Here is a 27,893-nt window from a genome sequence, read left to right on the forward strand (position 1 = left end):
TGGGAACATCAGTGACCTCTGTGACCTACAGCCTTACACTGGGCAGTGAGACTCCTTTCCCTGATTCTCAAGTCAGTTTTGGTAAGTCATATATTTCATCTCACTTTTCAAAGTTTATTCATATAAAGTTGGTTGTAATATCCTCTGATTCATTTAACTTTTGTATCATCTGGTAAGTTCTTCTCTCACTATTTTATTCTTGATGGATTCCACATGTGTGTCAGTTCTATCACCGTTAATTGAGTACCACCTTTGGATTTTGTTCGGTATCTCCGTTGTGACTGTGTTTTCTACTTTTCTCCTTAAATCTCTTCTTTTAACTCTATTTTTCCCTCTTTCTTCCCTGTCTTTACTGTGTTGCACTTTGAACTCACTAAATAATCAGTCATTCTTTTATTTTTATAAAAGTCTTTAGCTTGTAAGCTCCACAGACATTGTTGGTAGTCTTTCAAGTTTGAATACTCAATATTTCATTATGTTTAATTTTAAATGTTTTCTCTTTAATGTATGGCATTCTAATTTTGCATTGTTTTTTAAAATTCAACTTTCATCTGCAATCACCACCATCCACATGCAGTTGTAAGAAATAATCATATGGTATGTATACCTTTTATCAAGGTTCCCTAATGGCAAAGTCTGTCAACACTACATATAGTAAAACTTCACATTGACATTTGTACATTCAAAACACAAATGTTGCAACACAGACATTTCTCTTATGGGTCTTTCTAGCTGCACTCACTCTTCGTACTTCTTCTTTCCTTAACTCCAGTAGCTTCTAATCTGCTGTCTATTATTATGGCCTTGCCATTCAAGAATACATGTAAGTGGAAGTGAACAGATTGTGGCATTAGGGGTTGGCTTTTTCCCTCAGTACAATTCTCTTATAATTTATGAAGATGGTTGTATGTTGTGGCTTGGGTATAAAATATCCCCTGAAGGCTCATGTGCTGAAGGCTTGGTCCCCACAATGTACAGAAATGCTGCATCATGAAAAGGGAGTGAATAATTCAGACTGTGAACTAATGCATAGATTAATCCATTGATAGATTTGTGGTTTGATAGCCTTATTGGAAGATGGTACAAACTAAAGAAATGACCTAGTTACAGGAAGAATGTTAGTAGAGGCATGCTTTGAAGAGTTTATTTCATCTACCAGACTCTTCCTCTCTGATTCCCTCTCTTCTCTGCTTCCTGACTGGCATGAGATGGACAGCCTTTACCCACTGTGCCTTTCTTCCGTGATATTTCTGACTCAACTTTGCTTAACTTAACCATTTCCAGTTCTACCCATTTTCTGTACCTGGCATAATGTTTTTTTGTGGCTGCATAATACACACACACACTCACACACACACACACACACACACACACACACACACACACACACACACAATATTTGTGATAGTTTAAATGTAATTGGCTCCCATACACTCATAGTAATTGGCATTATTAGGAAGTATGGCCTTGTTGGAGGAAGTGTGTCTCTCTGGGGCCAGGCTTTGAGGTCTCCTATGCTCAAGTGATATCCAGTGTCATGGTTTACTTCCTGTTGCCTGTTGGTCATGATGTATGACTCTCAGTTCCTTCTCCAGCACCATGTCTGCCTGCATGCCACTATGTCATACCATGACAATAATGGACTTAACCTCTGAACTGTACGTTCCAATTACATGTTTTTATTTATAAGAGTTGCAGTGGGTCTGGTGTCTCTTCACAGCAATAGAAACCCTAAGATAGTATTCTTTATCCACTTGTGAGAGATTGGATATTTTGGTTGATTTGTTAATTTGTCTGTTGTGATTACTGCCATATCAAATATATGTATATAGGAAACTTCATTGTACATTTTACTTTCATTCTTCTATGTGACAGAAATAGTATATCTAGATCAAATACTTTCACATTTAAATAGTTCTTCTAAAGTGAACAAGAGTGAGGAGAGTAGACATACCCGCCTGAGGCTGCCTGTCCTGGGTGCCCAGGAGAAACCACGGATCTGCCCAGAGTCTGAGAAGTTGGGTACTATTATGGTGAATAAATATATGGTGAAGTAGGAGAGAGAGGGAGGCAGAATGGAATGGTTCGTGTTCTGTGGAGAGCATCAGATCTGAAGAAGTGAAGGTCACAATGAGGAACACGATGGCATGACAGACCTGCTCACCATACTGGTCCATAGTGATGTCCTGACCTGGGCTGCTGCCAGGAGCCATGTCTGGGTCCATGGCCCTGCCCTACCTGCAGCCTGTATTGATGTCCATGGCTCCTGTTACCACCAAAGGCAATACAGATGCCCAGGACCTGGGCCATCTCCTGGTACCATGTTGGTGTCTGAGGGCCACCCTACAATCCAGTAATGCCAATCTGAGTAACCTGTGCTGCCACCCAGGGCCATAGTGACATCCAGGCCTGGGCTGCTGCCAAGAACCATGTTGGGGTTCATGGTCCAACCACAGGTGGAATCTGTGTTGATATCCATGGCCCATGTTGCTCCTGTGTTTCACATAGCCACATGGATGCCCATGTTCTTGGCTGCCACCACCTGAGGCCATGATGTCAACTGGGCCCCAGGTTGCTGCCAAAGACTGTGTCTGGGTCTGTGGTCTTATTGCAGCCAGGGTCTGTGTTGTTATCTGTGGCTTCTGTGACCTTGAAGGCCAAGTGACTACTTGGGATCTGGGATGCTAGGTAGGACCATATTGGAGACCAGGGACCAAGCTACTGCTTGACCCATGCTGATCTGAGAGACATGTACTGCCACTCCCAGGTGGCATCCAGGCCCAAGCTGCTGAAACTGTGATTGGTGTTGATGTCAATTGCCCACGCGGAAGCCCATGCAAACCATGTGCTGAACCCTGTGTTGAAATACAATGGCCATGCCAAGCTGGCCCTAACCCTTGCTGGCTCAGGGAGAGCCTCCCCTCTCAGAAGAGAAGTTGACCCTACTCCTCACCATGGGTATGGTGTGAGAGTGCTGGCTTCTCCTCTCACCTGAGTGGGGTGATCCCAGAGGCCTGAACTAACCAGCTTGGCTACCACCCAGGCACACATCCAGGGCCTTGAGTTGGCACTCCCAAACATCTACCCCATCTGTGGCCTGCTGGATCTTGTGAAGGGACTGGTCCTCTAGAATCATAGCCACAGGATCTTGAAGATTCAGGGCAACAGCAGGATCAGCAACAGCAGATGAGGAAGAAAAGACCTTGGGGAGGCTGCCTATAATCTCTAGTTCCCCCACTCTGGCCATACACTTTGCCAGCTAGGTCCCATGCCCGGAATATTCCAGTCTCCCAAAACAGTGCCACCAGTTAAGACTCAAGTGTGCAAGCACGTGAAGCTGTAGGGGACACTTCAGATTCAAATCTTAACATCCCATCCCTGACCCTCATAGGCTCATAGTCAACTCATAATGCAAATGTATGCAAATCTCAAAAGTCCTCGAAATTTTACAGTTCCAAAAATTTCAAAGGATCTAAAACTCAAGGCAATAATTTAGCTGTGCATGGTAACAAATGGGGGGGGGGGGATGACAGTTATATGCTTCAAAATACAATAGCACAGATTAACTATTCCCAACCCATGAAGAGGAGTGGAAGCATAGCAATAAAAGATTAAGGCTAGTTTGTAGCTTAGGGTGCAAAATGATTGTAGAAAAGTTTCATATACTGTTGAGAAGAATGTTTTCTCTGTCCACTGGGTAGAACGTGCTGTAGACACCTGTTGAACACAGCTGATGTAACGTGTAATTTAGCACTGAATTTTCTTTGCTAAATATCACTTTAGAACTATCTTGATGCAAACGTGGGCTGATGGGTCACTGTTTTGTTTTGCATTATGTTCACCTAAAAAAGACCATGACAAAAAGTAACTTGGGAAAGAATGGGTTTATTTGGCTTATACATCCCAATCATAGTCCATTACTGAGGGAAGCCAGGGATCCAAGTCACAGACCATCACTGAGGGAATGCCAAGGCAGGAACTTAGGCAAGACAGGAACCTGCAGTCAGGTACTGATGCAGAGGCCATGGAAGAGCACTGCTGTCTGGTTTGCTCCCCATGGCTTACTCAGCCTGCTATTTTTAATTTCTTTCTTAATTTCTGTCTTGACCCATCTTTCATTCAGAGAGAGTTGTTCCATTTCCATAAGTTTGTAAGCTTTCTGTTGTTTAATCCAAACTTTAATCCATGGTTGTCAGATAGGATGCAGGGTATTATTTCAGTTTTCTTGCATCTGTTGAGACTTGCTTTGTGTCTGAGTCTGTGGTCAGTTTGGAGACAGTTTCATGAGATGTTACAAAGATGGTATATTCTTTTTGTTTTGTTGAAATGTTCTGTAAATATACATTAGGTCCATTTAGTTTATGATGTTAGTTATCCAACATTTCTGTTTAGTTTTTGTCTGGATGACCTGTCTACTGGCGAGAGTGGGTTATTGAATTCACGCACTATTAGAGTGTGAGAGTCACTATGTGATTTTAGTTATATATTGTTTTTTTTTTATGAATTTGGGTGCCCTTGTTTTTAATGTATAGATTCGACATATTTTTTCTTTGATGACTATGTAGTGTCTGTCCCTAACTCACCTGAATAGTGTTGGTTTGAAGTCTATTTTGTCAGATATTAAAAAGACTATACCATGTGAATTCCTGATTTTCCTCCCCAGCACCCTGCCTCTTCCTATTCCCATGATGTCCTCATCTGCTGTGGGATGGTCTGTATGTCAAATTGCTCTGATTGGTCAATAAATAAAACATTGATTGGCCAGTGGCTAGGCAGGAAGTATAGGCAGGACTAACAGAGAGGAGAAAAGAAAGAACAGGAAGGCAGAAGGAGTCACTGCCAGCCGCCTCCAGGACAAACAGCATGTGAAGATGCTGGTAAGCCACGAGCCACGTGGCAAGGTATACATTTATGGAAATGGATTAATTTAAGCTATAATAACAGTTAGCAGGAAGCCTGCCATGGCCATACAGTTTGTAAGCAATATAAGTCTCTGTGTTTACTTGGTTGGGTTTGAGCGGCTCTGGGACTGGTGGGTGACAAAGATCTGTCCTGACTGTGGGCAAGGCAGGAAAACTCTAGCTACACTCAACTATCATGGTATCTTCCTCCCTGCCCTCCCACTCTGTCCCTGTTCCAGCTTGACCCTCCCATTTCCCTATGTTCTCATCCCCCACTCCTCACCATCTGCCACCCCCCACACACCCAGTCTACTAGTGTAGATCTTATCCACTTCTCCTTCACAGGGTCATACATGTGTCCCTCCTAGGGTCTTTTCCTGTTAGCTAGCCTCTCTGGAGCTATGGGTTGCAGTCTGGTCATCCCTTCCATCACATCTAGTATCCACTTATGAGTGAGTACATACTATGTTTGTCCTTCTGAGTCTGGATTACCTCACTCAAGATGATATTTTCTAGATCCATCCATTTGCCTGCAAATTTTATGATATCGTTGTTTTTTTACTGCTGAGTAGTACTCCATTGTGTATATGTGCCATATTTTCTTTATCCATTCTTCAGTTAAGGGGCATCTAGGTTGTTTCTAGGTTCTTGCTATTATAAATAATGCTGATATAAACATAGTTGAGCATGTGTCCTTGTGATAAGATTAAGCATTCCTTGGGTATATGCCTAAGAGTAGTATAACTGGGTCTTAAGGAAGACTTATTCCCAATTTTCTGAGAAACCACCATACTGATTTCCAGAGGGGCTGTACAAGTTTGCATTCCCACCAACCACCAACAGTGAAGGAGTATTCCCCTTGCTCCACATCCTCTCCAACATAAGCTGTCTTCAATGTTTTTGATCATAGCCATTCTGACAGGTGTAAGATGGTATCTCAGAGTTGTTTTGATTTGCATTTCCCTGACCCAACCTTGGTCTTCTGGCAGTTGTCCAGAGAGTACCTGGACTGGTCTACACTGGTGACCAATCTAGCAAATAACCTAGCTGTCATCATAGAGCCTTTGTCCAGTGACAGATGGAGGCAGATACAGAGATCCACGGCCAGGCACCAAGCTGAGATCCGGGAATCCAATTGATGAGAGAGAGTAGAGATACTACAGGCAAGGGACATTGAGATTATGATGGGAGGATGTGCAGAGATGACTGGCCACACTAGTAGAAACCCATGAACTGTGGAGTGGTGGCTGTGGAGCCCCCATGGGACTGGACTAGGCCCTCTGGACATGGAAGATGGTTGTTTGGCTCGAACTGTTTGGGGGGCACCCAGGTAGGGGGATCGGGATCTGTCCCTGGTGCATGGGCAGGCTTCTGGGAATCCGGTGCCTGTGGTGTGACACCTTGCACAGCCTTGGTGCAGTGGGAAGGGGCTTGGACCTGCCTAGGCTCAGTGAGCTGGGCTCTGCTGACTCCCCATGATTTGGGAGATGTGGGGATGTGGGGTGCCTTGGGAAAGAGGGCTGGGGGTGGGAGGAGGGAGGAGGGGGGTTTGTGGATAGCATGAGGAGTGAGTAGAAAATTTCTTAATAAAGAAAAATAAAATATAATAAATGACTCTACCAGCTTAATTTTTGGGTCTATTTTCTGGGAATATCTTTTTTTCATCTTTCTACACTGAGGTGATGTTTATCCTTAATGTTAAGGTTTATTTCTTAGACACAGCAGAAGGATAAATCCTGGTGTTTTTTTTTTTTTATCCATTACATTAGTCTGTAACTTTTCATTGAGGAATTAAGACCATTGGCATTAAGAGTCTTCTATGAACAGTGTTTGTTGATTTCCAATTACTAGCTAGTTTTACACCAATTTGACACAAGTTAGAGTCACCATAGATGAAGGAGCCTTACTTAAGAAAATGCCTCCATAAGATGAGGCTCTAGAAAAGCCTACAGGACATTCTCTTAATTAATGATTGAAAGTAGAGGTCCCAGCCCATTATAGGTAGTGCCAACCCCAGGTTGGTGGTTCTAGGTTCTATTTAAAAAAAAAAAACCAACAGGCTGAGCAAGCCATGAGGAACAAGCCAGTAAGCAGCTCTCTTTCATGCCCTCTGCATCAGCTCCTGCCTCCAGTTTCCTGCTCTGTTTGTATTTCTGTCCTGACTTCCTTCATTGGCAAACAGTGATGTGGACGTGTAACTCACATAAACCCCTTCCTCCCCAAGTTGCTTTAGACATCATGTTTCACCACAGCAATTATAACTAAGACAGCATTATTTTGTTGTTCTGGTGTGGGTTCGCCTGTTTGTGGTGATATATTGTGTATCCCAATAAATAAAGTGACTGAGGACACAGTCAGCCACTAGATTAGCATAGAGTTCAGGCAGTGGTAACACACACCTTTAATGCTATCACTTGGGAGGCAGAGTTGTGTCTGGATCTCTGTGAGTTCAAGGCCACACTGGACTACATGAGAGAAACAGAAACAGGCTTTGATGACACAGGCTTTTAATCCCAGGGGTAATGTGGCAGGACACAGAAATGTATATAAGGCATGAAGAAACAGGAAATCTCTCTCTCGAGAGTAAGCTAGTAGCTGGCTTGTATAAGATTTGAGCAACACTGCTTTATTTAATTTGCTGGTCTGAGATGATTATTTCTTGTGTTTTCTTAGGTGTGGTTAATCTCTTCGGTTAATCACCTTCTAGCATCTTCTGTACAACTGGGTTTGTAGATAGTTGCCGCTTATATTTGTTTTATATTGGAATGTTTTTCTCCTTCTATTGTTATTGCAAGTTTTGCTGGTTATAATAGTCTGGGCTGGCATCTGTGATCTCTAAGTCCCCCTGGCTCTTAGAGTCTCCATTGAAAACTGGAATATTATTTTAATAGGTCTACATTCATATGTTACTTGGTGTTTTTCCCTTGAAGCTTTTCACATTCTTCCTTTGTTCTTTACATTAATGTTTTGATTTTTGTATGTCATGGGAAATTTCTTTTCTGATCCAGTCTATTTAGTGTTCTATATGCTTCTTATACCTTGATAGACACATCTTTCCTTAGGTTAGGGAAATTTTCTTCTATGGTTTTGTTGAAAATATTTTATGTGCCATTTTCTGGGTTTCTTTTCCTTCTTCTATTCCTATTATTTATAGATTTGGTCTTTTTATAGAGTCCCAGTTTCCTGGGTATTTTATACCTGGATTTTTTTTTTTTTTTTTTGAGACAGGGTTTCTCTGTGTAGCTTTGCGCCTTTCCTGGAGCTCACTTGGTAGCCCAGGCTGGCCTCGAACTCACAGAGATCCGCCTGGCTCTGCCTCCCGAGTGCTGGGATTAAAGGCGTGCGCCACCAACGCCCGGCTATACCTGGATTTTTTATATTTAACATTCTCTTTGACCAAGGTTTTGATATCTTCTATCTTGTCTTCAATGCCTGAGAGTCTCTCTTCCATTTCTAGTATTCTGTTGGTGAAACTTGACCTTGAGTTTCCTGTATGAATTCCTAAATTTTTCATTTCCAGTTTTACCTCAGTTTGTTTTCTTTAATAAGTCATTTCCACTTTCATTTCATTCCACTGTTCGTGATTCATGGATTTCATTAAGGGATTTATTCATGTCCCCTCTAAGGTCCTTGGGCATACTCAAATAGCTATTTTGAAGTCCTTTCTTTTGCTTCAGCCTCCTGTAATAGGGTTGTTGGGTTCTAGTTGAGACATATTGTCCCAGCTATTATTGATTGTATTTTTATGCTGGTATCCAGACATCTGAGTTTTGGATCATTGTAATTCTAGGTGCTGACAGCTAATCATGTCTTTGTTGAGTGAGTGTTCCATTCTTAGTTTTCGATTGTCTATTTATTCAATAAATCATTATGTATACAAGTTTGTGTGTGTTTGCTTGCCCATACTTATGCCCCTGAGTTTAGAAGTCAGAAGTTGATATCAAGTATCTTCAGTTTCTCTCCACATTCTGAGACAGGGCCTCTGACTGCATCTGAGGCACATTAATTAAACTTGACGGTCTGACCAACAAACTTCGGGATTCTTCTGTCTCCACTCACCCAGTGCTTGGATTGCAGGTGAAAGCCCAACTGTTTATGTGGTTGTTTGGACACTTTCCCCACTACGCCATCTCTCCAGACCCACAACAGACTGAAGTCTAAAACAATATGAGATTTGTATTTTCAATGTCCCATATAAAGGAGAATAATTTTTAAATCAGCTTCTTTTGGGTAAAAAACTTTAATAATATATTGAATATCTGCCTATACTATTAGTGCTATCTGATGCTGATAAATGGGTATGACAAGGTCCCTTTCCTCAGTATTACCAAAATGACTGAAGTAGCTGGGTTTTTTTTTTTTGTTGTTGTTGTTGTTGTTGTTTTTTTTTTTTTTTTTTTTTGTTGCTCTAACAAAATTCCAACAGAAACAGTTTAAAGGAATGTGTATTTTGGCTCACAGTTTCAGAGTTTTGTTTGGATTCTTGTTCTTAGGCAAGACCTTGTGGCAGTAGGAGTCTACAGCAGAGAGGAGATGTTCAGACCATAGTGGACCAGGAGGCAGAGATGAAAGCAGGAACTACAGGCCAGAAATAGGCCTGTTCATAGTGACCTGCTTCTGCCATATAAGCCCATTCCCATCCCATAACAGTTTCACAGCCCTCCTAAATATTTGAAACACTAGATTCAAACCAGAACATGGGCACTGTGGATGTATATAGAGAAGTAGGAGAGTCAGGGGTGGGCCCCTCTGTCTCCAGGCTACTGGTCTGCATTTCTTCCTGGACAATGCCAGAGCAATCCAATGCCTTGACCCCTGGTTCAGAGGAGACTGTCCACTGATAGAGCACACATGCCATGTTCCTAGAACTACCAAGCAGACCCGTGGGAGCCTAGATAGACCATCACTCAGCTCCTTCCGTCAGCCTCCAAGGCTTGTTTCCCTCCTCCCTCCCACCTTTAACTGCACATAAGCCAGGCTCACATTTTCTCCTACTCATAGTCCACCCTCCTTACAGATCCCAGTGCGATGTCCCTTCTGGTGTCCTGCACCTGCCACAGCTTGTTACTGTGAACATCTTTAATGTGGTAGGGTAACTTGTATGGCTTATATTTTTAATTCTTTTAAATAGAGTATGAGTAAACCAAAAAAAAAAAAAAAGCTGGAAAGTGGTGGCATATACCTTACATCTCAGCACTCAGGAGGCAGAGCCAGGAGGATCTCTGAGTTTAAGGTCAGCCTGGTCTACAAAGTAAGTTCCAGGACAGGCTCCAAAGCTACACAGAGAAATTCTGTCTTGAAAAAACCAAAAAACAATAGAGTATGAGTATCATAAATATATTTCCCATAGGTTTGGGTAACCACTAATTTTCTTGAACATCTTGCCTTGTACATAATAGATACTCACGAACTTCTTACTGAATGAATAAAAGGAGACAAACACTGATCTCTGAGTAAAATACATACACTATGTTTTGTGGAACTTCTGAGACCATACCCAACTGCTTTCCAAAGAAACATAGTTGATCACCTGAAATACATTTTTGCTGTGCCTATTGCTCATAATTCTTGTTAGCTTGGCACTGGTCATGACCTCAGATTGAAGCCAAAAATAAGAAAATTTGAAGCACTAAAACAACCAGGAAGAAATTTGACAAAGCCAGTGAAAGCTCCTTGTTGGCTGCAAGGCTGCAGCCTATGGCAATCATTATGATAAATAGTCTACCCATCGATAGTGTATTTCCTCCTTTGGCTCATCCCAGGCCTGTACTCTCAAGCCTCAGTTCTTCTCTAGTTCCTTTTTGAGGCTTTGAGAAGAGAGAGACTCTGGGTGAGTCTTTGCAAGAAATGTCAAACATGGTGAAGCTAAATTGATATTCCATTAGACTTTATAACTAGTGGTTCATACATTAATAATTTAAACAGACCTTCCTTAAATATCCTGAAAATTAGTTTTGTTGAATCAGCACACAAAGTGATTTGTTTCATGACGGCATTTTTATATACTTAGTTTACATTGATTCCCCTCCCCAGCGGTCTGCCTGATCCTCCTTGTCCTCTGCTGCTGGCTTTCTCAGACCCCCTGGTAGCCCTCTCTCCACTTTCCTGTCACATGTGTTCTGTCACCTCCCCATTGTGTCCCCTTCTCCTCTGTCAATATCTCCTTTCCTTCTCATGTTTCCCTTTCTAGTAACACACACACACACACACACACACACACACACACACACACACAAAATCTGTTCATCTATGGATGTACATTTAGGCTGGCTCCATTTCTTAGGTATTGTTGTAGTGTAACAATAAACAAAGATGTCCAAATACCTCTGTGAGACTTAGAATCCATTGATTACCTGTGGGATGGAGAACTGGGTCATTGTTGGAGAATATTATTTTAAAGTGCATTGCATTTCTTTCTAATGCTTTTGAATTGTTAACAATTCAAAGATGTGTTTGATCAAATACAGTTACCCTGCAAGCAGGAGGCTGAGTCAGCAAGTAGGTAACAGGAAGTGGTAAGGAGGAACCACATGTAGCAAGTGTTTTTTAAGTGGTGACTGAGAGAAGGAGGTTGGGTTTTTTGGCAAAGGTTAGCAACTTGCTATTCAGCCTCTCTGAGTGAGCAGAATTCCACCTAAACCACTAAATCATAGTTTTTTAGATTTAGATAAGTTTCCTCAGTAGCTTGGAAAGAGTCAGGTGCCTGGGGGAACAAAATCCCCTTTGGCCATGGCCCTTCCTTAAGTCACTACTTAAGGGGCAGCCACGGTAGATAATAAAAAACAGTTAACAACAACTGGTGTCCAACCAGTGGTAGAACCACACGGAAGGAGGGGTCATGCCAGCCAGCTCTGCTGCATCTGCCATCTGGACTTCTACGTAATAGCAGTTCGCTGTCTCTTGCCTTGAAAAGTAAACAGAATTGGTGAGAGATCTGGGAAATTCTTTAAGAGATCAGGAGAGAACTAAATAATATTGAAAAGAATTTTTTTTCTACATTAAGAATGGGAAACATAACAATGTAGGGTACTAGGGCTCTCTGTACTGCTATCTTAGAAGGCTTAAGTTAGGATCAGAATATGAGAAGATTCATGATTTAACTGACAGTGATATAATAATGAAAACACATACTATCACTGTGGTAAATAATATCTTATCAACAATAGCCTTGGTGGTTTTTTTTATGCTAAATATCACAAGTGGATTAATAGGATGCAGGCCTTGGAAAGATATACTAATGAATAAAAAGAAAAATGCTCAGACACAGACAGAGGAATTTAGGGCATAATTCACCACACCATTGCATTGTAAAACTGGAGAGGAATGGCCTAAGGTTATTAGAACACCAACTTTAATATATCCAGTTACTGTTCAACATCAACCACCAGATAATATGCATCCCCAAAGCTATGCATAAGTTAACTGGAATCCTGTAGATATATTAGACTTAAAGAGATTTAAGGAAGCAGTAGTTTCATATGGTTTGCATTCACCCTTTGTAAGACAGATGTTAAATTCATGGGCAACTAGGAATAAAATCATTCCATAAGACTGGAAGGATTTAATCTCAGCAGGATTAGAAACTGGTCCTCAGTTACATTGGAGAACTTATTGGAGAAAGGAAGCCAGAGCCCTGGAACAACAAGGTAGGGCTAGAGGTCACGAGATTTCCCAAGACCAAATTATTGGTGAGGGTCAGTATGCAGATTTGCAAAGAGAGTAGGTTGGATGATAACACCCTGGTTCTATAATGTATAGCAGTTTTGAATGCTTGGGACAGGGCTGAAGAGTCAGGAAAGAGGGTTGAATCATTTACTAAAATTATACAAGGCCTGAAAGAAACTTTCACTGATTTTTTTACACAGATTAACATCAACTGAAAATAGAATGATATCTGGTAAAACACTAGATAAATATTAATTGAAATTTTGGCTTTTGAAAATGCTAATGAAGAATGTAAAGGGGTGGTTAAGCCTTTAAATGCAAGATCAGCACCCATAAAGAAATGGATCAGCTAGGCGGTGGTGGTGCACTCCTTTAATCCCAGCACTCGGAGAGGCAGAGCCAGGAGGATCTCTGTTAGTTTGAGGCCAACCTGGTCTACAAAGTCAGTTCCAGGAAAGGAGCAAAGCTACACAGAGAAACCCTGTCTCAAAAAACCAAAAGAAAAAATGGATCAAACATATAATTGATATTGGCTCCCATATTTCTAATGATGATACTTGGATAGGAGCATTGCTTTCTAAAAATGTGAAGAAAAATCAAAAGGTTAGGTGTTTTAATTGTGGTAGACAAGGTCATCTGAAAAGGGAGTGTACTCAAGATGCTCCTAGAAATAATGTTTATTCTAGACATAAACAGAAGGCCCCAGACTTCTGGAGTATGCAGAAGGTATGGTAAAGGTCAACATTGAACTAATGAATGTAGATGAACAAGGGAGAAGAAGGGTAACCCTTTGCCATCAGGAAATACCAGGCTGGGCCTCTCACAGGGCCCAATATCAAATGTAGTCCATTTGTTATCTTCCAGTATTGGGGAAATCCTCCACAAAATGATTTAATGATTTACTGCCTGTTGTTAAAAATCATGCTGATCTGCTTTAGAAGATAAAACAAAATTTTTGGGAGAAACCGTAAAGCAATTTTGGCAAATTTCTATAAATGATCAAGACCAAAGTTAACAATATGAATAAATGGCATAGAAATTGAGAGTTTAGAAGACATAGATGCAGATGTAACAATAATTGCACCAAAATCAGGGCATCCAGGTTGGCTTCTTCAGGAAGTAAATATTCAGCTTATAGTAACTGGCAGTTTGTCCCAAGTGAAATGAAGTGCAAGATGAGTTAAATGTATAGGATCAGAAGGACAGAGAAGAAAAACAAAGCCATATGTGGCTAATATGGCAACAAATTTATGGGGGCATGATTTACTACATAAATGGAATACTCAGATTAACATCCACCCAGTCTCAGAAACAAACTTTAAAATGAAGAATGATTCTGAGAGAAATTTCAGAATATACTAGCATGGACAGTCACAGACCATTCAAGCTGAACATAATCAGGGTACCACAGCTGTTGGTATTTCAAAAGTATCAACAGTCTTACCTTTAAAATGGCTGACTGACAAACCTGTTTGGGTGGAACAATGGACTTTGACATCTGAAAAATTACAAGTCTTAGAATAGCTGGTACAGGGGCAGTTAAATGCTCAACATACTGAAGAATCAACCCGTCTTGGAATTCTCCTGTATTTGTTATTAAAAAGAAATCTAGAAAACTGAGAAAGATAACAGAGCTAAAAGCTATTAATAAGGTCATTCAGCCAATGGGCTCTTTACAGACTGGAATTCCCCTGCCCTCTCTATTACCTACAGGGTAGCCTATTATAGTTATTGATTTAAAAGGCTGTTTCTTCGCTTTATCTTTACAAGAAAAAGATAGAGAAAAATTTGCCTTCATGGTACCTCCTTACAATATTCTCAGTCCATTAAGAAATATCAACAGAAGGTTCTCCCACAAGGGATGTTGAACAGCCCCACTCTGTGCCAATATTTTGTTAGACAGCCAGTGAAAATAATTTGTGTACAATAACCTCAATCTATAATTACCATTATATGGACAATATTTTACTAGTGGATTCAAATGTAGATACTTTAGTAAAAATGTTTGAAGAAGTAAAGAAAATTTTGCATTGCTTGGAACTACAAATTGCTTCTGAAAAAATATGAAGAGAAGATTCTATTAATTACTATTAATTGCTAATTAATTAATTAGGATTATAAAAAATACATCCCCAGAAGGTACAAATCAGAAGAGATCAATTGCAGGCTTTTAATGATTTTCAAAAATTGTTGGGAGACATTGTCCATCTACAGCATACTATTGGAATAACAAATCAAGAACTGAGTAATTTGTTTCAAACTTTAAAAGGTGACAAGGACTTATATAGTCCAAGAGAATTATCAGATGAAGCTGAGAGAGAATTGGTTTTGGTGGAAAAGAAATTACAGGATACTAATGTGGATCATTTAGATCCAGAGCTTGATTGTATTCTGGTTATTTTACCCTCTATGCATTCCCCTATAGGAACTTTAATGCAGAGGGAAGATGCTATCTTGGAATGGATATTTTTGCTACACAAACAGAGAAAAAAGTTAAAGACATTTGTGGAAAAGGTTTCTGATTTGATTCTAAAAGGAAAATTAAGACTTCATCAACTGATAGGAATGGACCCAAGAGAAATTGTAGTGCTTTTTACTAATAGTGAAATTGCTTCACTATGGGAAGAAAATGAAGATTGGCAAAGAGCTTGCAGTAATTTTTTTGGGAGAGCTAAGTAACAATTATCCAAAAAGCAAGAGATTTCAGTTTATAAAATTTTACCTCATATAGTAAAAGGTACCCCAATTTCTGGAGCCCCAACATTCTATACTGATGCAAATAAATCAGGAAAGGCAGGTTATAAGTCAGGAAAAATAAAGTGTCTCAAAGTCCTTATGATTCAGTTCAGAAATCAGAATTATATGCTATTCTCATTGTATTATTAGATTTTTTTCAGAATCTCTTAGTATAATTACTGACTCTCAGTATGCAGAAAGAGTTGTCTTACATATTGAAACTGCTGAACTTATTTCTGATAAGTCATAATTAAATTTGTTATTCATACAATTACAGGAAATAGTCAGGAATCATCCCATATATATGATACATCAGATCTCATAGGGGTCTTTCAGGTCCTCTAGCAATAGGTAATGATAAAATTGATCAGTTATTAATAGGAAATATGTTGGAGGCCTCAGAGTTTCATAAAAAAAAAACATTGTTAATAGCAAGAGTTTAAAAAAGGAATTTTCCATCACTTGGCAACAAACCAAGGAAGTTATAAGAAAATGTCCTACTTGTTCCTTGTATAACCAAACTTCATTACCTGCAGGAAGTAACCTAAGGGGTACTCAAAGAAATGAAATTTGGCCTATGGATGTGTTTCATTTTGCAGAATTTGGAAGATTAAAATAGGTATACCATATCATAGATACAAATTCAAGAATTCAATGATCAACTGCTTTCAGTTCTGAAAAGGCTGATTCTGTAATTATACATCTATTAGAAGCCATGGCCATGATGGGGATACCTGTTCAAATTAAGACTGACAATACTCCAGCATACATGCCTAGTAAAATGAAACAGTTTTTTTTAATATTATAACATAAAGCATATTACAGGTATACCACACAACCCCATAGGACAAAGAGTAATAGAAAGGTCTAATCCAGCTTTAAAAGAAATGATTAATAAACAAAAGGGAGTAATAAAAAACACCCAGAGATAGATTACATAATGCTTTATTAACTTTTAATGTCTTAAGTGCCAATGGAAAAGGCTGCAGAGATACTTAGAATAATAGAAAAAAATGATTAATTAAATCAACCTATATATTTTAAAGATATGTTTTATGTTGGAGGAAGGTTTTGCTTTTGTTTCCTTGGAAAAGAAAAACTATAGATACCATCAATATTGATAAAGAGTAGGTTGGAACAGGAGAGCCTTCCTGATGAGGAGAGGAGATAGCTGAGAGTTAAATTGGCCTAAAATGGTATAGTATAAAATTTCATAAGTCTTCCTAAATATTTGTTTCTGTTGTCATTTACAACTATAAAAGGCAAATGGTCTTTTTGTAGTCCCAATTTAATTAAATTGAAGCTGGCTTTAGGGTTACAATGTGGCTCTCTCCTTCTCTAAACCCAAGCATGTTTGTTAAAGGAAAATCCAAAATCCCTGTCTTATGTCAGAAGAACTACATGATGTGGAACAGAAGAAAACCAAAATTTAGGGACTTTCCTATTGCCAGTAATCTCACAATACTTTGGCTTTATTCTATTTAAAACTTTCCATAGGCATATATACTAGCTCTAAATTTATAAGACCATTTTGTATATGACATTTAAAATGTTTAAGTTTGCAGCAGTGAACCCTGACCAGTCATAACAGTGATCTTTGAGGTCTCTAACAGAAGATGGGGCTCCACAATGATGATTCTATAGGGATTGTGGTAATGCTATTGAGGGGACAGCCAAAACCCTAAGATCAGTATTGGGTTACAAACTGCTTAGGACAACTCAAAGCTGCTTGCTGAGGGGTTCCAGCCTCACAGGATACTTTAGCCAGGATTTCAGACAAGCTCTGAACTTTCCCATTACACAGAGACTGGACAATGAATGTTGCAGCTGGTTTTCTCAGGACTATTTCAGTTTTTTCAGGGTATCATCACCTCCAGACAACAGGAAGTAGTTTGGGAACATGACTCCCATTCCTAAGAGGTGGTATTTGGTCATTTAGTGGGTTATGAATGATTGTTATCATTTATGGGGGTTGTTTACTAATTGTTACAGGTATTGACAAAGGAGGAAATTATACAAATTACATTACATTCAGGGATCTCTTTTTAAAAAAGAAAAAAGATAGGAATGATAAACGAGAAGGGAAGATTATTGAATCTACTTTAAATACTAGGGTAGATTATTGAATCTACTATAAATTAAGGGACAACTATTGATCTCAAATATTTTGTGTTGTGCCCAGATTGTAACCCCCAGAGAGACCACCAAAGACGAGCATGCCGGAATGCAAAAGCAAGGTTTAATTCTGGATATCCAAAAGCAATACAAGCCTAGGCAGGGACTTCATTCAATACATCCAACACAGTGGAGGCTGGAAGAAGTGCCCACCTATCTGCAAGCTCAGTTTTTAAAGGGAAAAGTCACAAGGTTACATCATTTAGGGGTGCTAGTACGGGTACAGTTCTGATTGGCTCGCTTCTAGGGACTTCTAGAAATTACTTCTAAGGGAGTGGTTGCCCGCCATCATTTCTCATTGGCTGCCCTGAAGTGGCGGCATTTCTGTGTTCAGTTACCCTGGATACCAGGGAGAGGACATTCCATAGTCCAGCAGGAATTACCTAGTGACTATCTTGTGACTCTGTACTTCTACACTTCCTGGTTTCTGGAATCTGAACTGACTGGTTTCAGTAACTAATGGCCTATTCCCAAAATGAGAAATCTTAGGCCTTAATTTTAGGGTGAAAGCATTTTGGTCTTATTTCTAAGACGGCTCATTTTGGTCTCACATTTTGTATTTGTAAGGACTTCTATATAGTGACACAAATTTAAGGTAATTTTTGTTGCAACACACTCTATATATGTTTCTGTAGCTAGAGTTTCCCTGCCTGGCCCACAGTCAGGACAAATCTTTGTCACCCACCAGTCCCACAGCCGCTCAGACCCAACCAAGTAAACACAGAGACTTATATTGCTTACAAGCTGTATGGCCATGGCAGGCTTCTTGCTAACTGTTCTTATAGCTTAAATTAACCCATTTCTATAAATCTATACCTTGCCACGTGGCTCATGGCTTACTGGCATCTTCACATGTGGCTTGTCATGGTGGCAGCTGGCAGTGTCTCTGACTCAGTCTTCCTCTTCCCAGAATTCTTCTCTTCCTTGTCCTGTCTATATTTCCTCCTGCTTGACTATTGGCCAATCAGTGTTTTATTTACTAACCAATCAAAGCAACACATTTGCCATACAAAACATTCCACAGCTTGTTTCTATTCTTGTTTAAAGGATTTTTGTATATTGATAAAAATGTAAGGTTATTTTTGTTACAACATATTGTGTTTATGTTTCTATTTTTGTTTGAGGTGTTGTGCCTATGAAGTTCATTTGGAAATGTAGGACAAAGTTCTAGTGTTTGAAACCTATTATTATAAAGTATATAGGATAATCAGGAACATAGGTTAGTAGTTAGTCATTCATAGCAACCAAAACTACAGATATGTTAGGTATGTTTTCCAGATCATATAGAGATTTATTTTAGATAGATATGATGGTCTTCAAATCTTTCAAAGACCTACAAAATATGGCATTTAAAATATTTTGTTAATGTAGGGCTTTTTATGACAATGAGACACATGTGTTCCTGGCAGCACCAATTTACTTCAGAGAAGGTGATGGGCATTGAAGAAAATCCTTATGGAGTTTGCTTTCATTTGGGCAAGTAACTACTTTTTCCTTGACTGTTGATAATGTGCTGTGCAGACGGGACATGCAGGACATAGAGGAACAGCTGTTGAACTTCACAAAAATAAGGCAAAAAAGTTCTTCAAAATTCCTGCTTCACAGAATAAACTGCCAGACATTCTGAAGGACACAGAAGAAAGTGACTAGCAATATAGGCAGGACAGTGTTTCAGATTTCTTACTTCACTACAGAGTCTGCCAGACCCTATGGGCCTGTAGGCTCATGATGGATGCCCCAACGTTGCAAAGGAACTTTGAGTGATTTTCCAGGCAGTCATATATCTCTGTCATTTCCAGAGTTTTTGGAAGTTGTTTGCAATGCACAATTTGTTTACTCAAGTAATATTATATCCTTCTGGGGTCTTTGATGGAGTTGAAGACTAGATAGTTATAGTTGCAGTTTTTCTTAGATATGAGAGAAAGTAATTCAAATATAAAATTTTAGATTCACTAAGATAGGATAGATTATGGGGTATTTTCTTAAAATTTACCAAATACAAATGAATTGGAATTTGGTACATTGTGAATGTAATCCTTACTTAATAATTGTTCTTATTGTATACAGTTATACTATTTTAAAGTTAAAACCTTACATTTTTGTTTTGAAAAAGAGGGGAGAAATGTTGGAGAATATTATTTTAAAGTGTGTTGCATTTTTTCCCTAATGCTTTTGTTAACAATCCAAAGATGTGTTTGATTAAATAAAATTAACCTGTGAGCAGGAAGCTGAATCAGCAAGTAGCTAACAGAAAGTGGTAAGGAAGGACCATGTATAGCAAGGGTTTTTTAAGTAGGGGCTGAGGAGAAGGTTAGCTACTAGGTATTCAGCCTCTATGAGTGAGCAGAATTACACCTAAACTATTGAATCCTAAGTTCTTTAGATTCAGATAAGATCCCTTGGTACCTTTGAAAGAGTCCATACCTGAGGGAGCAAAACACTCACAGGCCATGGCCCATGCTTAAGCCATTGCTTAAGGGGCAGCCGGGCGGTGGTGGTGCACGCCTATAATCCCAGCACTCGGGAGGCAGAGGCAGGCGGATCTCTGTGAGTTCGAGGCCAGCCTGGGCTACCAAGTGAGTCCCAGGAAAGGCACAAAGCTACACAGAGAAACCCTGTCTCGAAAAACCAAAAAAAAAAAAAAAAAAAAAAAACAATTAACAACAGATCATAATATCAACATTGTTTTCAATTTTTTGATAAACTGATTTCCACAGTGGCTATACCAGTTTCCATTCCCCCACTCCCACCTCCAGCAATAAAGAAGGGCTCCTCTCTCCCTCCACCCTGTCTGGTATCTGTGTCATCTCTTTCCTCAATGATAGCCATTCTGAATGGGGTGAGATGGAATCTCAAAGAAGCTTAAATTTGTAATCCCCTGGTGCCCAAGGATGCTGGCAATTATTTTTCAAATATTTTTGGTCACTTGTATCTCTTCTTTTGAAAATTGTCTATTCAGTTCATTAGCTCATTTACTGACTGGATGATTTGTTTTGGTATTTTAAAGTTGTTCATATAGTCTAGATATCAATCCCAGGTCTGACATATAGTTGCTAACAACCGTCTCTTCCCTCTATTGATTGTTTCCTTAAATATGCAGAAGATTTTAAATTTTTTATAATTTCATCTGTCAATCCCTAGGATTATTATTGGTGATACTAGAGTCCTTTTCAGGAAAAGATATTGATTATGCCTGTTATCAAACTTGGGGATCACAGCCTGTGCCCCAAGTCAGGTCATTAATAAGCCAATTAGAAGAGCCAAAAAAGTGGAAAGCAGAAAAATAGCATTTATTCAATGTAGCTTCATTATTCTTTGTCAGGGTCCTAAAGTGAGGTTAAAGTTAAGAGAGAGGGCCAAGGATTTACACCTGTAAGCAGTCACAGCGTGGTCCTGCCCACCACCGACCCATTACTGTCTGGGCTTGAGTCTCATCCTGTAAGATATTCTGACAAGTTTTTAAGACTTTTTTTTTTTTTTTTTAAAGTTTTGGTTTCTTTGAGACAGCGTTTCTCTTTGTAACAGCCCTAGCTGTCCTGGAACTCACTCTGTAGGCCAGGCTGCCATGGAACTCACAGAGATCCTCCTGCATCTGCCTCACAAGTGCTGGGATTAAAGGTATGTGCTACTACTGCCTGGCATGACTTTCTTTCTGGGGGGAGGGGCGAGTTCTCTCTCTGGCTGGGGCCTTTTCTTCTCCCATCATGAGATTCCTAGAGGGAAATTTCCATTTCTTTGGGTACGATATTTCAATAGTCTGATAGTACATTTGAGAGACATAGGTATATTTTACAACACCTTCAATTCTGTCAAAACAGTTAATGCCTAAATCTTGCAGTATCATAGCTATGTTTTCCTCAATCAATTTCAGATCTTCAATTAAGGCTTTTGATTCCTTTTTAATTGGTTGTTCTGGTGAGTTAGAAATAGTCACCTTCTTCATATGAATGTCCAGTTTTCCCAGAGGTGTTTGTTGGTGATATTGTCTTTTTCCAATGTGTTCTTTTAACACTAGGGTGGAAATTTAGATTACTGTGACTATAGGACTTATTTCTGGATACTCTTGTCTATTCCAATGGTTTATGAGTCTGTTCTTGTGATAAATCCATGTTGCATTTGTCACTATGGCTCTGGAGTATAATTTGAGATCAGATATTACAGTACCACCACATTGTTCTGTATGCTTAGAGTTGCTTTGGCCTATTCAGGTCATTATCTTATTTGCTTTCATATATATCAATTTGAGTATGGGCCTTTTGTGGCTGTTCATATATTTAAAGTTTAAAATATTCTATGAAAAGTGATTCTCTTCCTGGAGACTCTAGTTTTAAATTACAGAATCCCAGCTTACACAGGGAAGTCTGAAAAGGAAAGTTAACAAAGACAAATGTTTTGTCACCTAGCTAGCAGCTGTTGCTGTTCTCTGAATTACACTTAAAATTGCCTGTGAAATGGACAATAATTATAAATGAATACCAAGAAGTTTTAAGTTATTCTTGAAAAACATCATGTTTCTATGTATAATTTATATAAAGTAATAATTTGCTATGCGATTTCAATAAAATACAATGCTAAAATATTATTGTATTACTATTTTCAAGGAACAAGTTTGAAGCTTTGACATGAATAAACAAGTAACTCAACCAGAATTGATCAAAGACTGGACCAAAGAAGATGTGAAAAAATGGATAACTGAAGACCTTAACATTGATGAGAAATATGCTCAAATCCTGCTCAATGAAGAGGTGACAGGCATGGTTCTTGAGGAATTAACTGAAAAGGATCTTAGAGAAATGGGGTTGCCACGGGGTCCAGCACTTCTGATAAAACGAAAGTATAACAAATTGAATGATTCAACTGAACATGAAAATCAAGATTCCACACAATTAAGTAATACAAAACTCTCAATAAAAGAACACCAAAAAATGACCAAAAATGAAGAAGAGAAATCAATTTCATTGAATAGTGATCAAGATCTCAGAGACAAAGGACAGAATAAAGATCAATACGCAAGTCTTCTGAGAGAAAATGTGTTAAGTGACATAGTGACTAAAGACACAGAAGGTGATAAACCCAAAGCAGGACAGATGTCTTGCATGCCACATCCTTTTGATTCTTTCCATGATGACAAACGCTACATAGAACATTCTGTTCTCCAAGTTCCTGAAACAGGGCCGCTCAATCTCATAGACCCAGTACATGAATTCAAAGCCCTCACAAACACAGAAACAGCCACAGGAGAGGACATTAAGATGAAATTTAGCAACGAAGTCTTCCGGTTTGCATCAGCTTGTATGAATTCACGCACCAATGGCACTATCCATTTTGGAGTTGGGGACAAACCACATGGACAAATTGTCGGTGTGAAAGTCACCAGTAAAGATGTCTTCGTTAATCACTTCAATGTAATGATCACAAAGTATTTTGAAGACAGTGTTATCAAAGAAGCCAGGGCATGTATTCGGGAACCAAGGTTTGTAGAAGTCCTACTACAGAACAATACATCATCTGATAGATTTGTCATTGAAGTAGATGTTATTCCCAAACATTCAATATGTAAAGAAAATTATTTCTACATTACGATGCAAAGTTACACAGATAAGACATGGAAGCAAAGCAAAGAGAATTCACTGTTTGTGAGGGAAGGGGCTAGCTCTAAGAATATTCTTGCCAATCCCAAGCAATGGGATAGAGAGTTCAGAAAATTTCTAGAGAACTTAAAGACATGGACAGCATCTAGAAAAGAGGCTGAAGAGGAAGACAGGATGGTGACTAAGAAAGAGAGTGAGGGGCTAAAGCTAGGTAAACTTTTGACCAGACACCAAGGCTCCCTGGATAACTCTTACTATGACAGGTACATTCTTGTAACAAATAACTGTGCCCCAAATCAAATAGAACACTTAGATTTCCTAAAGGAAATTAAATTGTTTGCTGTGCTGGATTTTGATCCTTGCTCTCAGATGAAGGGAGTGGCCAAAGCTTATAGAGAAAGCCGAGTCGCAAACCTCCACCTACCCAGTCAGTATGAAGAAAAAACTAGCATGGAAGAGAAAATTGCTACTCTGAAACTTTATGAGCAGCCCAGCTGGATATTCTGCAATGGCAGATTAGACTTGCAGAATGACTCATGTCAACCTCTAGAGCCACATTTATGGCAGAGAGAAAGAGCTTCTGGGGTCAGGAGACTGATCTCGTTTCTCACGGATGAAAATGTAATGGTAAAAGGGAAGGTTTTGGTGGTGTTTCTCTTACTTTCTCCAGTAGAAGACCCGAAAGACCCACTCATTGAGACTTTCTGTGCTTTCTATCAAGTTTTCAATGGACTGGACAACATGTTGTGTATCTGTGTCAACTCACGTATCTACCAACGGTGGAGTGATCTGCTACAAGTAAGACTGGAAATCAAAGAGGATTTAGCAGAACATAGCATTTCCACTTTAAATATAGAACTGGTCAACAACACCATCCTTAAACTGAAATCAGTGATTCAGTCTTCAAGAAGATTCTTGCCCTCCTGTGGATCCTCCTCAGTTATCCTGGAGAAAATGGAGGAAGATATCCTATCTGCACTAGAAATCCTCTGTGAAAATGAGTGTAGAGACACAGACATAGAGAAAGATAAATCTAAATTCCTAAAATTTAAGAAATCAAGAGAAGAACACTTTTATCGAGGAGGCAGAGTATCCTGGTGGAACTTCTATTTTTCTTCTGAACACTATTCCTCAGCTTTTGTGAAAAGGGATAGTTATGAAGAACTTACTACTTTAATACAACAGTGTGCAGACTCTCCTAAACCTGTATTTGCCAAAGTCATCAACCTGTACCATCACCCAGGCTGTGGAGGCACTACGTTGGCTATGAATGTTCTCTGGGACTTAAAACATAAGTTCCGATGTGCTGTATTGAAAAACAAAGCAACTGATTTTGAAGAGATTGGAGAACAAGTAAGCAGGCTGATCAGCTACAAGGCTACCAGCCACCAGGATTACATCCCTGTTCTTCTCCTTATGGATGATTTTGAAGAACAAGAAAACACCTACATTCTGCAGAATGCCATCAATTCCTTTATAGCTGAAAAAGGTCTGAGATATGAAAAAACATTAGTAATCATCCTGAATTGCATGAGATCTCAGAATCCAGATCAAAGTGCAAAATTAGCAGAAAGCATTTCACTAAAATACCAACTTTCTACCAAAGAACAAAGAGCCTTTGAGGCCAAACTTCAGGAAATCGAAAAGGAGCATAAGAACTGTGAAAACTTTTATTCCTTCATGATCTTGAAAGGCAATTTTGACAAAACTTATATAGAAAATGTAGTGAAGAATACACTGAAAGACCTGGACACCCACAGCAGGAGAGCCCAGCTCATTTCTTACCTGGCATTACTCAACTCTTATGTTACAGATTCTACCATTTCAGTATCACAGTGTGAAATATTTTTGGGAACCACAATCACTTTCACCGAGAAAGATAAGAAACCTAAAAGCGTAGAAGACAACATGGGAACCTATTCCACACTTCTAATCAGAACAGAAGTTTCAGAATATGGGAGATATACTGGTATACGTCTCATTCACCCTCTAATTGCCATTTACTGTTTAAAAGAACTGGGAATGAGCTATGGAATGGACAAGTGTCAAATTACATTGAATATACTAGAAGAGAATGTATTCTATGACTCTGGAATAGGAAGAGACAAATTTAAGCATGATGTGCAAACTCTCTTGCTTACAAGACAACGCAAGGAGCATGGAGCCGAAACAGACACTCTGTTTTCCCCATTAATTGAAGAATTGCAGAATGAGGAAACTGAAAAGATCTTGACTGCAGGAAGTGATCGATTCCCACAAAATGCATTCATTTGTCAAGCTTTAGCGAGGCATTTCTATATCAAAAAGAAGAACTTTAGTACTGCTCTGGTCTGGGCAAATTTGGCCAAAAGGAAAGCACCTAAGAATTCCTACATTTCAGATACACTTGGTCAAGTTTACAAAAGTGAGATCAAACAGTGGTTGGGTGAAAATAAGACCTGTGGAAGTATTAGTGTGGCTGATCTAACACATTTGCTAGAAATCGCTGAAAAGGCCTCCAAAGCATTCAAAGAGTCTCAGCAGCAAACTGATAGTAAAGACTATGAAACAGAGGCCTGGTCACCACAGAAGTCCCAAAGAAGATATGACACATACAACACAGCAGGGTTCTTTGGTGAAATAGAAGTAGGTCTTGACACTATCCAGATTCTTCAGCTCACACCCCTTTTCCACAAAGAAAATGAAATGTTGAGAGACGCTATGGTACAGTTTTTATCTGGAAAGGGGATCATCCCTCCAGACCCAAAAGATGAATATTATGCTGTTCTTAGCAACTTTACATCCCACCTACAGAAATTACAGTCCAATCTGAAACGATGCTTTGATTTTTTTTTGGATTATATGGGTCTTCTAAAGCCAAGGAACACCCCAAAAGAAATGACAGAACTCTCACTAATTAAGAAAGTCAGCAAGTGTTTCAAGAAATATGTAGAACTTTTCTGCCAATTGAACACCAATTTGTTACAGGGCAAAGAGAACCTGTTACTCCTAGAGGAGAATTGTAGGAAACGCATAGAAGCATGGAGAGCAGACACATTTTCAGGACTCCTTGAATATCTTAATCCAAACCATAAAGAGGCTAACAACATGGAAAACATAGTGAACAACTACACCTTAATATTACAAGAATGCCTAACCAAGAGTGTGACCAAGGGTCTGACAAAGGAGACACAGAATTTCATTTTGGCCAACATTATTCTCAGTTGTCTAAAGCCCACATCCAAGTCTATCCTTCCATTTAACACACTGAAAACAAAGCTCCGAGAAGTCCTGCAACTCGTGGGACTAAGTCATCCATATCCTGATCCTTATTTCCTGGCCTGCCTCCTATTCTGGCCAGAAAACAAAGAGCTAGATCAAGATTCCACACTCATAGAAAAGTATGTCTCCTCCCTGAATCGATCCTTCAGGAGACAGTACAAGCGCATGTGCAGGTCCAAGCAGCCAAGCACACTGTTCTACCTGGGGCAGAAGAAGGGGCTGAACAGTCTTGTTCACAAGGCCAAAATCGAGCGGTACTTCAGTGAAGTACAAGATCCAAATTCCTTCTGGCAGAGTGGATTAGTGTGGGAAAAGAGGGAAGTCAAAGATCTCCTTCGCCTACAGTATGGTCAGGCTGAAGGCAAGGAAATCTCTGTAGAATATGGAACAGAGGCAAAAATAAAAATACCCGTGACTTCTGTGTACTCGGGTCCACTCAGAAGGGGAAGGAACATAGAGAGAGTGTCCTTCTACCTAGGATTTTCCATTGAGGGCCCTCTGGCATACGGTATAAAAGTGATCTAAGAAGGTACATTAGTCCAAAGGTGTAAATTTACATCTATTATTGTACTCATTCTTTCTAGTCCATAGCATTTGCATGACATTATTGGCTTAACTATAATCACAGTTTGCTTCTTTTTCTCTAATCCATTATGGAAGACTTTGTAGGACAGGAAATTATCCATACCACAGAACTTGGCCCACAGCAGCTTCACTCATTCCATATACTAAATATGCATTCCCTGATTGACATATTTCCTTGAGATGTTTCAGTTGGTTTCTATGAGTCACACTCCAGATGGTCAATAAAGTCTGTATAAACTAAATCACCTTTCTGAATTATTTCTTCACTGTGACACCTGAGATACAACGAAGAAGAACATAAAAGTGGTGCCGGAGAGAGAGCTCAGCAGTGGAGAGCACTGACCGCTCTTACAGAGGATCTGAGTTCAGTTCCCTCCACCCACATCAGTCAGCTCACAACCACCTAAGCTGAGAATGAGGGGATCTAATGCCCTTCTGGCCACCACTGACACCTGTGCTCACATGCACACTCTGTCTCTCTTTCTGTCTCTCTCTTTCTCCTCTTACACACACAATTAAATATTAAACTTAATCAAACTGATTCAAAGATCTGTGCTCTGGGAGAGTGTGAGTGTGAGTGTGTGTGTGTGTGTGTGTGTGTGTGTGTGTGTGTATGAAGGCATCGCCGTGGCAGATTTCTCTGCTTTAAAAGCTACCGCAGAGGTACACTCATCTCATCTTGATGTTAGTAAAAGCTTCTGTGGAAAGTAAATGCATTGCTCCTCACTCTCCATTGAAGCCAATGCTTACACAGATGTACGCACACAATTCCTCTCCACCTTTTTACTTTAGAAATGCAAAGGAGAAAGGAACAAACTTCAAACTGTCCTTGTTTGAATTCACCCCATTCTACTCTCTGAATGAGCATGCTCCAAAGTCTTTTCTCACCTTCCTTGAAGGTACACTGTTCCCCACCTAGATTTAGATCCCATTTCTCTTGCCTTCTTTTTTCTTTTTTCGTTTTGGAGCTGAGGATCGA

The 27,893-nt window shown here is 39.5% G+C and overlaps 2 protein-coding genes across 2 annotated transcripts in view; both read left to right on the forward strand.

The window, feature by feature from the left end:
• LOC114693436 (sterile alpha motif domain-containing protein 9-like) lies at window positions 1–27,156 on the forward strand. Its single transcript, XM_028869782.2, has 2 exons — window positions 1–81; window positions 22,079–27,156. The coding sequence occupies exon 2, from the start codon at window positions 22,100–22,102 to the stop codon at window positions 26,852–26,854; it is 4,755 nt and encodes a 1,584-aa protein (XP_028725615.1). The 5' UTR covers window positions 1–81; window positions 22,079–22,099; the 3' UTR covers window positions 26,855–27,156.
• Window positions 20–27,893, forward strand: part of Samd9 (sterile alpha motif domain containing 9) — a 69,753-nt gene continuing 41,879 nt past the window's right edge. The window contains exon 1 of the mRNA XM_028869785.2: window positions 20–81. The gene's annotated coding sequence lies outside the window, so the exon portion shown is untranslated. The remainder of the gene's footprint in view (window positions 82–27,893) is intronic.

Source organism: Peromyscus leucopus, chromosome 3, assembly GCF_004664715.2.
Source record: "Peromyscus leucopus breed LL Stock chromosome 3, UCI_PerLeu_2.1, whole genome shotgun sequence".
Lineage (NCBI taxonomy): Eukaryota > Metazoa > Chordata > Mammalia > Rodentia > Cricetidae > Peromyscus > Peromyscus leucopus.

What these genes read in the sequence shown, in the direction of transcription:
- LOC114693436 (XM_028869782.2), top strand. Translation starts at nt 22,100, where the DNA reads ATGAATAAACAAGTAACTCAACCAGAATTGATCAAAGACTGGACCAAA.